Raw genomic sequence first — 14,292 nt, forward strand, 5'->3', positions numbered from 1 at the left:
AGCAGGAAAAGTTCATGTGTAATCCCATGGCCTACTTTTCATGGTCTGTGAACTAGTAGAGAGTGGCAAAGCCCGTCAGCTTCCTGTTCTGTTCTGTCTCAGCTCATGCTGCGCTGAGCCAACAAACCTAATGCCACTCAGGATTTGCCCCATTCTCTTCCTCTCTTTCATTATCTCATGTTCTCAAGCTCTCCTGTCCCGCTCCGTTCACTTTGTGTTCCGCTCAGGTGTCGATAAGAGCCAGCAGCTGCCGCAAACTTCAGCTTGTTCCCACAGCATGTTCTGGACCCAAAGCAGCAAGACTTCTGTGGAACGTGCAATTAGCACACCAGCTGGCCAAACCTGCTGTTCCCACTCGGACAAGGTGAACCTCAAAAACATGGGTGGTAAACCCTTACGAAATGTCATGTTTCAGGTCAAGGTTGTACTTTTCCACAGAATGATATCTGGAAATTGAGCACTGGCTTTGAAGCCAGTTCAGAGTGACCCAAACCCTGGGGTCTATCTGACATGCAGTCCTTCGCAGTGTATTTGTCTTTGATAGGCTATCAGCGCTGCCTCAGATCCCACGTCAGTATTTTGGTTCTCCAGCAGAGGGCCCTTCATTGTTCTTCATACAGTGTTGTCCTGAGGCAAGTGCTGACCTTGCAAGACTGATAAGTCCCTCGGTGTCTGTCAGCTCATGCCAGTGACCTCAATAGCTGTGCTTCACCTTTACTCCTGCTCAAAGTTAAACAAATGGAGTCACACTTTGTTATTATAAAGCAGTTTTTATTCCAAAGTTACAATGAGATTCTTCTTCCAAGCATTGCTGGTCAAACCTAAAGTAGTTTAAACAGTGTTATTTTAAGATAACGGTGACCTGACATAAGGTCAGTGCTGGTCTTGACATCTCTATGAAATCAGCTGTTTGTGTGTGTGTGTGTGTGTTGTGGGGTCTGAATGTTGGACACCGAGGCACAGTGGTGCTGTTGAAATGACGTGACGGTCAGTGAGAAGACATTTCAAACCGATATCACTGCACATTCTTTAATTAAACATTGTATTATTCTGCATACAGAAGGGTTCATACCTGAGATTTGTTGTGATATGAATTTGGATTAATTGTTTCCAGCTCTGAAGAAACCATAAGGGAGAGCGGGGTAAGCTGTGCCACTTTTGACGTTTTAGCTGCCTCCTGTGAGGAGGAATGAGTTGGAGGTAAAACAAATATGCCTAAAATTTCAGGATCTCTTATAAATTAAATTATAAGAAATCATTGGGAAATAATTTTCATTTCAAATTAAAATAATTTGGGGGGATATTTACTAATGTACAGTGCAATGCCTTTGTAAAGTTTTACTTTGCTGCACATTATTTGCATTTTCATATACCAAGATACCCAGGATAAGGTTGAATAGTCAGAATAATTAATAATTTTCAGATTTTGTATTAATAACAGTATTTCCTTTATTTGAAGGCAATGTTCAGTTTCACTACTAGTGGAGCTACTGGCACAGCTTGCCCCAAAGCTATTGTTTTTGGAACAATTATATAATTCACGGCTAATCTTTAGCTAAATAAGTCATATGTTTTTTACAGTAGTAATTCACCAATATAGAAGACCATTACAAAGTTTTGGGTTGGTAAGATTTTTTAATGTTTTGAAAGTCTCTTATGCTCGCCAAGGCTGCATTTGTTTGATCAAAAACACAGTAATACTGTGAAATATAATTACAATTACGGTGTGTGTGTATATATATATATATATATATATATATATATACATAATTTATAATATATATTATGATTATATAAATTTATAACTCTTTTCTGTTTTAATATACTTTAGTATATATAAAAGGTAATGTATTCCTGTGATTGCAAAGCTGAATTTTCAGCAAGCCATTTCTTCAGCCTTCAGTGTCACATGATCCTTCAGGAATCATAACATACTCATTTGCTTCTCAAGAAACATTACTTATTATTCAGTTATGCTACTTAATACTTTTGTGGAAAGCGTGATACATATTTTCCAGGATTCTTTGATGAATAGAAAGTTCAAATGAACAGCATTTATTTGAAAATAGAAATTTCTTTTAAAGGGGTCATGAATTTAGAAGGGTCATGTGTTTTGACATGTAATAGGTCATTGTACTATAAAAACATCCTGTAAGCTTCAGGGCTCAAAACTTCCTTGTTAGTCCAAAAACAGCTTTTATTGAAACCAAGCTCAGAAAACGACTCGTTTCAGATTTTGTCACATTATGATGTAATGAAAGCCCACCTCTGCAGAATCAGATCAACACCTACTTCTACATCATCATGTCTTTGGCCCCGCCCACTGGAGCATTAGTGAGATGAGCAATAAAGGATCACTCTGTCAGGAACAGTCTGTCATTGGCTACAATGAAACTTTCATGCAACAGGAGTAGATCTAAATATAATGCTATAATCAACACTTCTCACGATTAGTTCATCTCAACAGCTGTAATAGTAAAAACGTAGTAAATGTTTTCGAGTTCCACATATAATACTTATTTCATATACAATCATATACAATATATTATACAATCATAGTAGTGGGTGTTTCCAGTGAAGTCTCACAGCAGACACGCTCTTTCCAACAGTGTTCAAATCAGGGCTAAAATCAGGGTAGAAAATGCCTTTTTATTTCAAAATTATGACAATTTTTGATTTAAAAATCATAGAAACATTATAGGTGCACTTCAGGAAACATGAAATAACTGCAATAAAAATAAAATGCAGTTCATGACCCCTTTAACATTATAAATGTCTTTACTGTTTTACTTACTTTTGATCAATTTAATGCATGCTTGCTGAATAAAAGCATTAATACCTTTAAAATTCTTAGTAGTGTAGCTATATAATATAATATAATATAATATAATATAATATAATATAATATAACATAATGTAATATAATGTAATATAATGTAACAATGGGCAGTGGTGACCAAAGGCATTTAGTTCTGGTGTGTTAATAAATGTATTAATTCACTCACTGATCTCCAGTTGTCTTTGTATCCAATCTTTACTCCTTGTCCGGAAAGATAGCAGTTCTTGATTGTACATATTCATTATTTCTGCAAACCTCAGTGAAAGTACTGTGTGCTATAGTTTAACAAAATAAAGACACAGAGAGAAAAATGAATAAAACAAACATCTGAAAATTATTGAATTTGTAATACAGAGTGACATCTCACCTGAGTACTCTGGATGCGGCAGTACACAGAGCTGCTGTTAGCATTCTCATTCTCTGAGAATGTTCCTTCTAAATCTATAGGAACAACCAAAGAATCATGATTTTAAATATGAACAATGTTACAATCTTCAGTGTACTGGTCAAGACAATATACTACATTGAAGTGGAAACCAAAGACAATAGAGTTGACTGCTTTATTTCAGAGAGATATAAAAGCCGGTTTAGCATAATGTTTGTTGTAGAAGATAAAAGGAAACATAACTTACACACATTTCCAAGTTAAAACAAAGAAGAAGAGGAAATTAATCTGTCCAAACTGTCCACTAAAACCTGACAGAAGTAAGCTTCGCTATTTGCAAGTCAAATCATCTCTTGACAATCTCCCCTGTAAATGTTTTGGTGGGGTTATGGCCTTAGATTGGAGTAATTAAATTAAGAAATAAAATAAGACAGAAACAGATAATATATATTATTGAATAAACAGTACTGCAAATGCAATTAACAAAATATTGCTTTTTTTGCCATATAGAAATGCATATTTGACAGTAAGTGCTGATTTTGAGCTAGGATGCAGTAAAGTAAATTTACTGCTATTAACAACAATAACATTTGTAAAAACTTAACACCTAATTTATGTAAGACACTGATATTAAGCTTTCATCAGGCTCTTGAATCAACATTTTACTTACATTAAAATATATAAAAATGACTTATATCCCCCAATATGGGATATCTCTCTCATTTCACCGATTGGCCCATCGGGAAATTAGACCAGTATACCTGATCATGTCTTATTAAAAAAAATGTATTTTAATACTGGAGCAACTACCTTTTAGTTTAACCTTGATTACATCGACTGTCTGCTTGATGTCACTGCTATTCTGCTCAAGTTCCTCTCTCACATCTGTTAATAGGAATACACAAAAATGTTGTACAGAGGAACACTGAATAAAAGTGAACTGATTTCCCACGCCTTTTGACCAATAATCATTAATAGAGATTAATATAGAGCCTGGAAATCATTTTAAATGTCCTAATATTATATTTCATAGGTGTTTAATGCACTTACAACTGTAAAGACACAAACACAATGTACTCACAATTCGGTGGGTTGATTTCTGTCAAAATGGTACTATGTCTCAGCTTCACTTCTTCCACACAGAGGGAAACTCTCTCGATAAGTTGCTGAACCTCATTAACCTGTACACGTTAATATGCACAAGTACAATAGTTATTCGAGTTTTCACTTTCAGTTATATAATGCAAAGACTAAGTGACAGTTCCACACATAAAAAGGCATGTAGATGTCAAACACAAGTGCACACATACAAACCTTAGGGAGGAACTCGTCTAGGAAAGCATTGGACTCCACAGGAGCGATGATAATGTCATGGCAGAGCTGATAGGGGAAGGATTAACGTTACAGTCAAAACAAATAAAAAAGTCACGAAGACAGCTGGGGCTTTTCTGTCGTATAAAGCACACGCTTTAAATATTTTCAGCGTATCAAACTCTGTTTTAACAGAAACCGTGATATAAGGCAACAATTGCTAATCATAAGGAATGCAAGTACATGTTATCAAGCTATACGATAGTAAAACTAAGTTTACCTATAAAACGTACATTTTTATCATTAGTATTTTACATCTAAATGACATGAATTCAGGAAATAATTTGAAGTCTCACGGCTGTTAAATCGCGCAGACGGTCCTTCATTTCGGCTTCAAATTAGTTTCTCACCCGCTACAGCACGCACACAGTGTGACAGAATGACTCGTTGGTAAACTGACGTGAACGAATCGTTCTTTTGAGTTGAATCTCTTCAATGATCCAGTTGAAATGATTCACAAAATCGGTCTGAACAATTCATTTGAAGTGTACCGAGAATTGATACGAATTATTTAAAAGAACCGATTCGCAGAAAAACGAGTCGGAGTTTACAAAACCAAGACATAACAAAGCCCCGCCTTATTTTACTTCCGTACATCTAGGTGTGATGAATAAACATCGTCGTTTTATATTATACACGCTTCTTGTGCAGAGTCGAGTAGCAGTTTTCAGACCGCAGTATTAGGACTCTATTTTTATGTACTTGTAGTTTATATTATTTTATAGCACTTACTATGCAATTAGGAATGATTTATTGCTTTAATCATTTAAATTTAACCATAACCCTAAACATAACATTTGGTAACCCTCTTGAATTTCATAACCTCACTTGTTTCAGTATATGAGCCCCTATTTTCGGGTTTAAAATACAGTTTCCTTGGATAACAAATACCAGTTTGCAACAGCAACCAGCTTATTAAAATGTTTTTGCACAGCTTAAATAACTGGAAGCGGCAGACACCGAAAGCCTTGCATAATGCACGTTAAAGTGGCTGCGCCCTCACTTACGTTATAATTTAATCATTTCTGTGGGTCTAGTTTTTAGAGTAAAGTTAGCTAGGTGGAGCTGTCACAAAAACTAGGTTTGCCACAGGTAAGGAACATCTCACTCTGCACATGCGCATTAATGTCACGTCAGCCAGATGCCGCTACTATGACAACTGCAGTAAGCGATTTCGGACGCACCCGTCTACGGTCTATACACACAAACACAGAGAAGACAGAGAAGAGAGCAGTTGTTTTATCTTTTTGAATACAAAGTTATTTTTACGTTTTAAAAAGCGCCTCCAGAGGTTTTTTCTACTGCATAACAGATCAACATACTGATAAATTGAAATTTAAAGCAAAAAATGTCCGTTCCTCACAAAGTGGGGACAGTGAAATCTAAACAGGTAGGCTGTTAACGATAATTATCACGAATGCAAATGAATAAATAATTGTGTTCTAAACTATTATTTAAACTTATTTATAATAATAATATATTAATAGTATTATTCTGAAACAAAAAATTCTAACTACATCCTCCTAGAGCCTAGAATCCATCAAATTCTATCTATGAACTATAAATCTTTTAAACTTTCGGGCCAGGCTTTCTCAAGCCAACATCTGGTTAATGGCTGCTATTTTTACTTAAGAATTGCATTGCACTGTTGGGAAGACCCAAAGGTATATATATTTTTTCTATCTTAAAATACAAGCAGTGCCAGGCACCTAATGTTAACACCCAGCAAAAGGGGTCTGTGGCAAAGGGTGTCAAGGCCACTGGAAAGAAGAAGGTAACGTTAGCTTTCAAATCACTTTTCATCGAGAGAAATGAATGCCTTGTCGCATACCTTTCAAACAGAGCTTGGGATTTCAAGCCTCTTTTGTTATGTAGGATGAAGAGGAAGGGCTAGACACAGCCGAAGGAGAGGAATGGATGCAGGGGAAGACACTTGTAAAGCCTCCATACCAGCTGGACTTAACTGAGGCAGTGCGTAAACCTGGAGAGGACCTGTGGTCTGACTCTGCCTACATAATGTCACTTTATAGTTATGTTGGGATGATTATTTACATGTTTCTATTTATTGTCTTCAAAAGGAGCTGAATGAAGAGATTACCAGAGTACTAACAGCGAACAATCCAAATGCTCCACAGAACGTTGTCAGATACAGTTTCAAAGTAACTGCTGCATCTCTACAACTTATTGAAATGATGGTCCTTAACCTCAATGATTTAAAGTCATCAGCCTAACAAATCACTAAAAGCTGTTGTCTTTTCAGGAGGGCTGCTATAAACCAATTATCTTTGTGGATCAGATGGCTATTCTTGTTTGAACAAGAAGGGAATCTTGTGCACAAGGAATCTGATGAAGGTCGGAGATTGATGGCTAAATAAGCTGAAGTTGATGATGGTGGAGGAGATGAGAGGCCAGACAATGTGGTCATCAAAGCTGGCAAGAGAGAGCAGAAACTCACCAACCAGTTCAACTTCAACGAGAGAGCCTCTCAGACACTAAACAACCCTCCAAGAGTGAGAGGACCTATGGGTTACATTTCAGACGTTTTTATCTGCCTTCTGTTTATTGCTAAGTAGTCATTTAACTGATAGTTTTAGCAAAAATGATTTGCAGATTTCCTTTTACAAGGACACAATGGGGATAGCTCATAGCTTGTATAAATATAGAAAGACTTTGTAGATTTTCTGTATTTTCAGTTTATGTATAAACCACTGTATTTTGCTCTTTTTAATCCTAATTATGTTTTGCAGGACATAAGTTGTCAAACTGAGCCTCCACCTCGTGCAAACTTCTCAGCTATAGCCAATCAGGTGGGAAAATCTTTGCCTTTGCTTGTAAATTATTTTGAGGAACATTTTTGTGCTATACCTGCAGTATAACAGCACTATGGTGAATATGGACATGTACAATGTTAGCATGCCCTGCTCTTTCTGCAGTGGGAGATCTATGACTTTTACGTAGAGGAACTTCAAAGGTGGGATAAAAGTAAAGAGAAGCATGAAGGCCAGTTCCTAAATGAGGAGGACATGAGCAAGAAGAAGATGATTCAAGCTGAGACTCAGGTGGCTAGACAACAAATATGATCTGACAGATTGACATACAGTATAATCAAGAAAATTACTTCTGTCTTATATAGTTCAAGAGTGCGAATGATTTGTTTTAAAAGGTGAGTTAAAGGAAACATATAACTTTATGTCTTATATAGAATGATTACATAGCCCAACTAGCTAAGGCAATCAAGATCATTGAGCGTATGGTGAATCAAAATATATTTGATGATGTTGCGCAAGGTAATTCTGAAAAATAATTAATTTTCACACCCCTTATTTTAGATAGATATTAGAAAGTGTTCAGAAAAAGAGCATGCAATTTTCTGATGAAAACACCTTTATATCCAAACCTCAGATTTCATGTACTTTGAGGATGCATCTGATGAATTTAGAGGAGAGAAAGGCACTCTTCTCCCACTGTGGACGTTCCAGTATGAAAAAGCCAAAAGTCTGTCTGTGACTTCCCTCTGCTGGTCAGGTTCACACAGTATTAAATCAAATCCAGTCATCTTTTGAGTACAATAAATATTACTACTTTGAGTGACATTTGTATTTGTTTATTTATAGGAATCACAAATACAATGATTTGTTCACTGTTGGTCTTGGTTCACGTAAGTTTACTATTTATATTAGACAAGGAATCGTTTGTACGTTAAATGACTCTGAAATGTGTTTCATCTTTCCCGTTTAGATTAATTTATTCAACGGGATGCTTCTCTTTTACACCCTGAAGAACCCCAGTTACCCAGAATTCATCTTTAACATAGCCTCAAGAGTGATGTGTGTAGATATCCATGAACTTCTGTACTACCTGGTGGCTGTGGGTTTGTATGACGGCTGTGTTGCAGTATATAACCTGAAAAAAAAACTGATCAGCCCATTTATAACAGCAGAGCCAGCTCCGGCAACCACACAAGTGCTGTTATGCAGGTATAAATGAGGAGGATGTGACCAAGAAGTCAATCGAAACAATAACTCTACACTTTCATTACCGACAATATTATATAACAATGGAGCTGTACATTTAATACAATGTTTGGAATAGAATACTACCATACTACTCTTAATAGTTCTGTAATATGCAGTATTGAATAATGGCTATTAATGGTCATTTAAATATAATAATATTTCATAAAACTACTGCTTTTCAGTACAGTATATAATTATAATATTTCACAGCATTACTGCTTTATCAAATAAATTCAGCCTTAGTAAGCATTAGAAACTTCCCCAAAACTTCCCCCAAACTTTTGTATGGTAGTGTACTTAAAATTAAATACAGAGTTTTATTCAGTGCTTGTAGGATATAGTGTTTGTGACTGTTGGTTGATAAGAAAGTATTGGCTGTACTGTGATTTGTGTTTCATTGTCTTCATTACAGGTGAATTGGCAGAAAGATGATTTGGACGGTAATCACAACTTCATCTCTGTGTCTGCTGATGGACAAGTGGTGTCTTGGACTCTGGTAAAGGTACAGAAAGAAAATATCTAAAGGTTGATTCTAAAGGAAGTCATTATTGTATGAGGTTGATTGATGCCAGTAATTTGGATTTTAGCATGAACTATTCTTCACAGACATTACCAAGCTTCCAGTCATCGACAGAATTCCGGATGACCTTAAGGATGTCGTTCCTACAGGTGTCGTCTTACCACACTGGTCAGATATTACAACTTTTAAAGATTTAATACATTAATTCTTCATTATTAGCAGCTTTTTGCATTGCACAACCGATATGAACACGATGTTTATAAAAACATGCAATGATGATGTGAGTGGGGTTTTTTTTTTCAGCATAAGGACAGGCTGTGACTATATTCACAATGTAGGTCAGAAAATGTAATAAAAGATACTGAAATCTGCAATAGTTCAATAATAAAACAACTTTTCCTATACTTAATGCACATAATATAGAAGTAAATATTGTTTTGCCGCTGACCTGCAGATTCGTCCTTAGCTGGTGTTTGTATTTAGATTTCTATGACAGTGTTTCATTCATGGGTGATATTTCACCTGTTGAGATTCAATGATAATTCAGTTTCACCATAAAAAGAATGCAAATGACTTTTGTTAAATGTTTAAGTCTGGGTTTATTTTTTATAAACACATGGGTCTCAAGGTAGCTTCTTATCAGTTTCAATGATGTTCAGATTGTTTTTTTTTTTAGAAATTACCCAGAACAGAAAGAAACCGTTATAATGTCAAATTGAATAAATCTGCTAATGGTGTAAAAAAAAATTGCATGCATTAATGTATTATTATACTCACAGAAGACATTTTCTCGGTTTACCGGTCTAGTTGGGACATCTTTGGACTTTCACAAACAAAAGGACTACAGTTTTCTTGTTGGCACTGAGCATGGAAAGATTCACAAGGTCAGTCATATACCATCACAGCCAAGATGATCGTTTACACCAAGGTCAATCATTCAATGAAATGACCAAACTTTTTAAAATATATATTTTACATTAACAAATGCCCTGTGAACATCCTGCTCTCTGAAGATCTGCAGTCTTAAGTCATCTCATTATTTTTCTGTGTTTGAATCTGGGAGTGGGAGCTTGTTGTGTTTGTGGTTGTTGTCTCCTGCTGAGCAGTCACTGTTTATATAATATCCCTGTCATCAAACAGAGGGGAAGTGTTCTTATTAGCTGTCTGTATCTGCACTGCTATCACAGCAACATGGGGCGGCATCAGCTAATAACATTCCATCTTTATCTCTCCTTTTTTATTTATATTTTTCACTCTGTCAACCAGGGGTAGACTAGCGTTCAGACTATTCATTTTGACAGACCAGACAGTTTTGTTTTTCATCTGTATGCCGCACAGTACTCCGTACGATTTGTTTTGTTCTAAATTACAAACATCACATGCAAGCGTGTTCTTCTTTTAAATTTTCACTTCAATTTGCCTCCAACATCCCTCCACTTTTACACAACACACACACACTCACGTTTACTAAGCTGACTAAATGGGGACATTCCATAGACTTCTATTGTTTGTATATATACATAGTTAGTTATAAATACTTTATAACCTTATTAAAACTGGCATTTGCCATGTGCATGAATTATAGAAATAAGAATGTATGTGTCGTGCTAATGGAACAGCCCTTTAAGCTAAACAGATGCTGTATCTTATTGCTGACATTAGCAGACCTGCTCTGTCTGGAAGCAGACAGCCCTATCACACATTCTCACATTGCCCACCTTTAATGAGAGATTAGAGGTCACAGCACCAGGACCCACTTTCAAATTCCTGACCTTCAGATAAAAATGGCATTTCTTTACCAAATCATTTTCTATCAAAAATTGTGCACGGCTCAATTAAAGCAACTCACTGTCTTTCAGAACGTCTTCTGATGATGCTTACTGCTGTAATTCTGATACTAACACCAGCTTTCCTAGTGTAGAAGCCATGGTGAAAGAGCGAACTGCTCTGGTTCGGGCAGATTGTTAGGTAGTCTCGGGATTTACCAAGAAATATACTGTGTGGCTAATTATATCATGGTTGGCGGTTGGCAGATGGTCAGAAAAAGCAGAAAACATTGCTGAAGAAATGCAAGTTGGATCCAAAACAGAAAGAGAGTACGGCTGCCGATCACACCAGCTCTGTCGTGATGGTATAATTCTCACTGAAGGGGATGCTAGAGGACAAAAAAAAGATGTTAAAACATGCTCCGATCTTTTGCTAGCACAACGTTAGATTATATTTGCACCACAATGCAATAAATCATGTGCATCTCAAATCGGACTTTATAGCCTTGAAATAACACAGATAAAAGATTCATCATTCATTGGATATGATGGACCCACAAGCAAGTCTGCACAAAATGCAATAAAATGATCAGACTTTGGAGCAAAGTATTCTTCATTGTTTTAAGAGGTTTGCCTAGCGTCCTCTGACAGATTGGCAAAGATTTTGGGCAGCTGTGTTGGAGGCTCATCTAATGCTAGAGACATACCGCTGGGCAAAAGCTGGCCCCTGTCTACCCAAAGACTGACAGCTGATGCAGAGCTCTGTGTTCTTTAGATTCATCTCTCAGATTAAACTCAAAGCCCTTCTGTTGTGTGATGTGCTGCCCGGGGAACAATGAATTCGATCAAGTACTTCTCCTGAGCTACACAATACAAACAAAACAGAAAACTGGTGGTGTTCTCTTTGCAAGGAATGTTTTAAATGTCACTATTACTTCTGCAAATGTTATTCATAACCACCAGTGGATAGTTAAGCAGTATAACAGCAGCAAGAGTGCTATTGTACAAAACAGCAGTTTTGTAATGTTAATTTAACCAATAATGAGTTTGTGTTTCACAGGGCTCCAAATACTATTCTAGCAAGTTCCTGGAAACATATGATGCCTACTTCATGACTGTCACTCGTGTGAGGTGGAATCCTTTTCATCCCCACGTCTTCATCTCCTGCGGCTGGGACTGGATGGTCAAAATTTGGGATCAAACTTTGAAGTATGAGCACCATTCCCTACAGCACTATGTCTGCAGCAGCCTTTTCCAGACTCTAAAAATAGCACCCTGTTACTTATCCTTCAGTTGGCATGGCCTGAATTTCATTTCAGAAAAAGTTGGGGCGGGTGGGGTCATAATTTATACATATTTAAAAAAAAATATTACAGTTATCCCACCTACATTTTTGATCACAGATTTTTTTTTGTCTTAAAATTGGTGCAATAATTGGCAACATTTCAATTTAGTGTTTGCACATCCCAACATAACTATTACAGGTGGACTGTTTCATGCTCCCATATAACTTTAATAAATTGATCGTCCCTTGTAGTGTGTAAACGACTGGTGTTTTAGATGCAGTATCCCTAGATGCCAACAGAGAGCTCTTGTGCTTTGCAACAAGTACTGTCAAGATCAGCAATAGATATCTCCGCCTGTTTTATGACCAGTTTTGTTGTACTGTCATGGAGTTTTACCTCCTGAAGTAATTGTAGATATCAGTTACTGCCCGACCGACTGCCCACATTCAACAAAGGCTCTGTCTCTCTCTCTCTCTCTCTCTCTGCATGCTACTAGATGCAATTCAGATGAATTCAGAATGGGATCACTGTAGTTTCTGTTAAAACTTTGTTTTGACTGAATAGTAGCTAATACAGGTAACAATACATGTCTCTCACAGTGTTCACCTTTGAACTGAAAACTTCAGTGACAGATGTGGCCTGGGCTCCATACTCCTCTACTGTCTTTGCTGCTGTCACCACTGATGGAAAGGTAAAGAGCCCAACCGACTCTAATACAAACACAATGGTAAGGTGGCTCTGAAGTGGCTTCAAATTCTATTTTTATAATAACATCAAAAAAGTAATCATAATCCACCCATTCATCCATCCATCTATTTCCCAAACCAATTCCCCTAATAATAATATTAGTAATTAATAATAATTCCTTACATTAAAACAGCAGTTTCTGGATACTTCCGCTCAAAGCACATTGCCTTTTTCAATAATCAAACTAACATGCGTTCCTAACCAGTCCTCTCTCTCATATGTAGTATTGAATAGTCTGATTCATTCTAGTGAATAGTTTTGTTTGTAAGGTTCATGTGCTGAGTGATTCAGAAAAAAAAAAAACAGTCCTTGTGTGGAAGGTTCAGTGCAGCGTTTTAGGTCTTCTTTTTTTAAGCAGTCTTTTTTAACGTAGCTTCTCCAACACTGAATGTCAGCAATAGTGCATCAGAACGCTCCCCACACACAGAAAAACAGAATGGTCCATTCATATATGGAAATTATTAGAAGGCCCCTTAACTAGCCTCACTAACACCTCCCCAGCAGCAGCCTATAATTTCACCAAGAGGTCTCAGTTTCAGTGAGTAAACAATCAAGAGTCGCTGCTCAGGGCTGCTTTAAACTTAGTAACTATCATGACACACAGCACACTTATTGTCTGACAACTGCGCATGTGTGAATTACACAAGGGATATTCACACATGACCCCTTGTGAGGAATGTAATAATTGCTAATGAAACACAGTAGCAGCCAGACAGTGGGATGTCTTTCCTACAGTGCTCGACTGCACCTGTAAGCTGCAGCACACACAAACACACACACTCTATCCTGTGGCCCTTCGTTAGCAATTAGCCTCAAATCACACAGCTGGTCTCAAGCTCCTGTCTGAGGCTGCTTCAGGCTTCACCTGTCAGTCTTGCAGTCTTGATCGGTTTAAACTGCCGTGTCATGGCGGCTGTCACTGTTATTTGCTAACACTGTAACTCCGATTGGCTAAATTACACCTGCCCTCTACAAGCCCATTACAGCGTGATCCAATAAAGACCACACTGTTCCCCGGCAAAACCAAATAACCCGAATTCTGCTTTACTGTGATGCCAAGTGTACAATGTCAGCAACTGCTGAGAATGTAGTTTCCTTTTAAGTAAAAGTTTTGATGTGGTGTTTTTATCGTCAAATTTCAGCATTTATTTTTTGTATATATATATATACAGTATATATATATATATATATATATCTGAATCAGTAATAATTTCATTGGACAGTTTGGACAGAGGGACAGTTTAAAATAATTTGTGGAAATTTATCAAAAACACCAAGTCAGTTTTGTTCATTTTAAGTTTAAATCTGAGACATTCAGATGAAGAGTTTAGTCTCACATCCTTATTTGGCCATTAGGTTTCC

The 14,292-nt window shown here is 36.9% G+C and overlaps 1 protein-coding gene and 1 pseudogene across 2 annotated transcripts in view; one reads left to right on the forward strand and one right to left on the reverse strand.

Annotated features, from left to right (window-relative positions):
• The window catches only part of LOC107684913 (syntaxin-2-like), a 10,521-nt gene extending 5,551 nt beyond the window's left edge, over positions 1-4,970 (reverse strand). Inside the window, exons 1-6 of one of the 2 annotated variants that reach the window (XM_016481295.1) lie at positions 4,892-4,970; positions 4,539-4,604; positions 4,306-4,405; positions 4,035-4,109; positions 3,207-3,280; positions 3,006-3,114 (exon numbers count right to left, since the gene is read on the reverse strand). In XM_016481295.1, coding sequence (XP_016336781.1) covers positions 3,006-3,114; positions 3,207-3,280; positions 4,035-4,109; positions 4,306-4,405; positions 4,539-4,604; positions 4,892-4,921 — 454 coding nt within the window. In that variant the 5' untranslated portion in view covers positions 4,922-4,970. The remainder of the gene's footprint in view (positions 1-3,005; positions 3,115-3,206; positions 3,281-4,034; positions 4,110-4,305; positions 4,406-4,538; positions 4,605-4,891) is intronic. The other variant, XM_016481296.1, reaches the window with a different exon arrangement.
• Positions 4,971-5,943: 973 nt separating this feature from the next.
• LOC107684915 (dynein intermediate chain 1, axonemal-like) overlaps positions 5,944-14,292 on the forward strand; it is a 15,286-nt pseudogene continuing 6,937 nt past the window's right edge.

The sequence above is a fragment of the Sinocyclocheilus anshuiensis genome, unplaced genomic scaffold, assembly GCF_001515605.1.
Source record: "Sinocyclocheilus anshuiensis isolate Anshui unplaced genomic scaffold, SAMN03320099.WGS_v1.1 scaffold633, whole genome shotgun sequence".
Lineage (NCBI taxonomy): Eukaryota > Metazoa > Chordata > Actinopteri > Cypriniformes > Cyprinidae > Sinocyclocheilus > Sinocyclocheilus anshuiensis.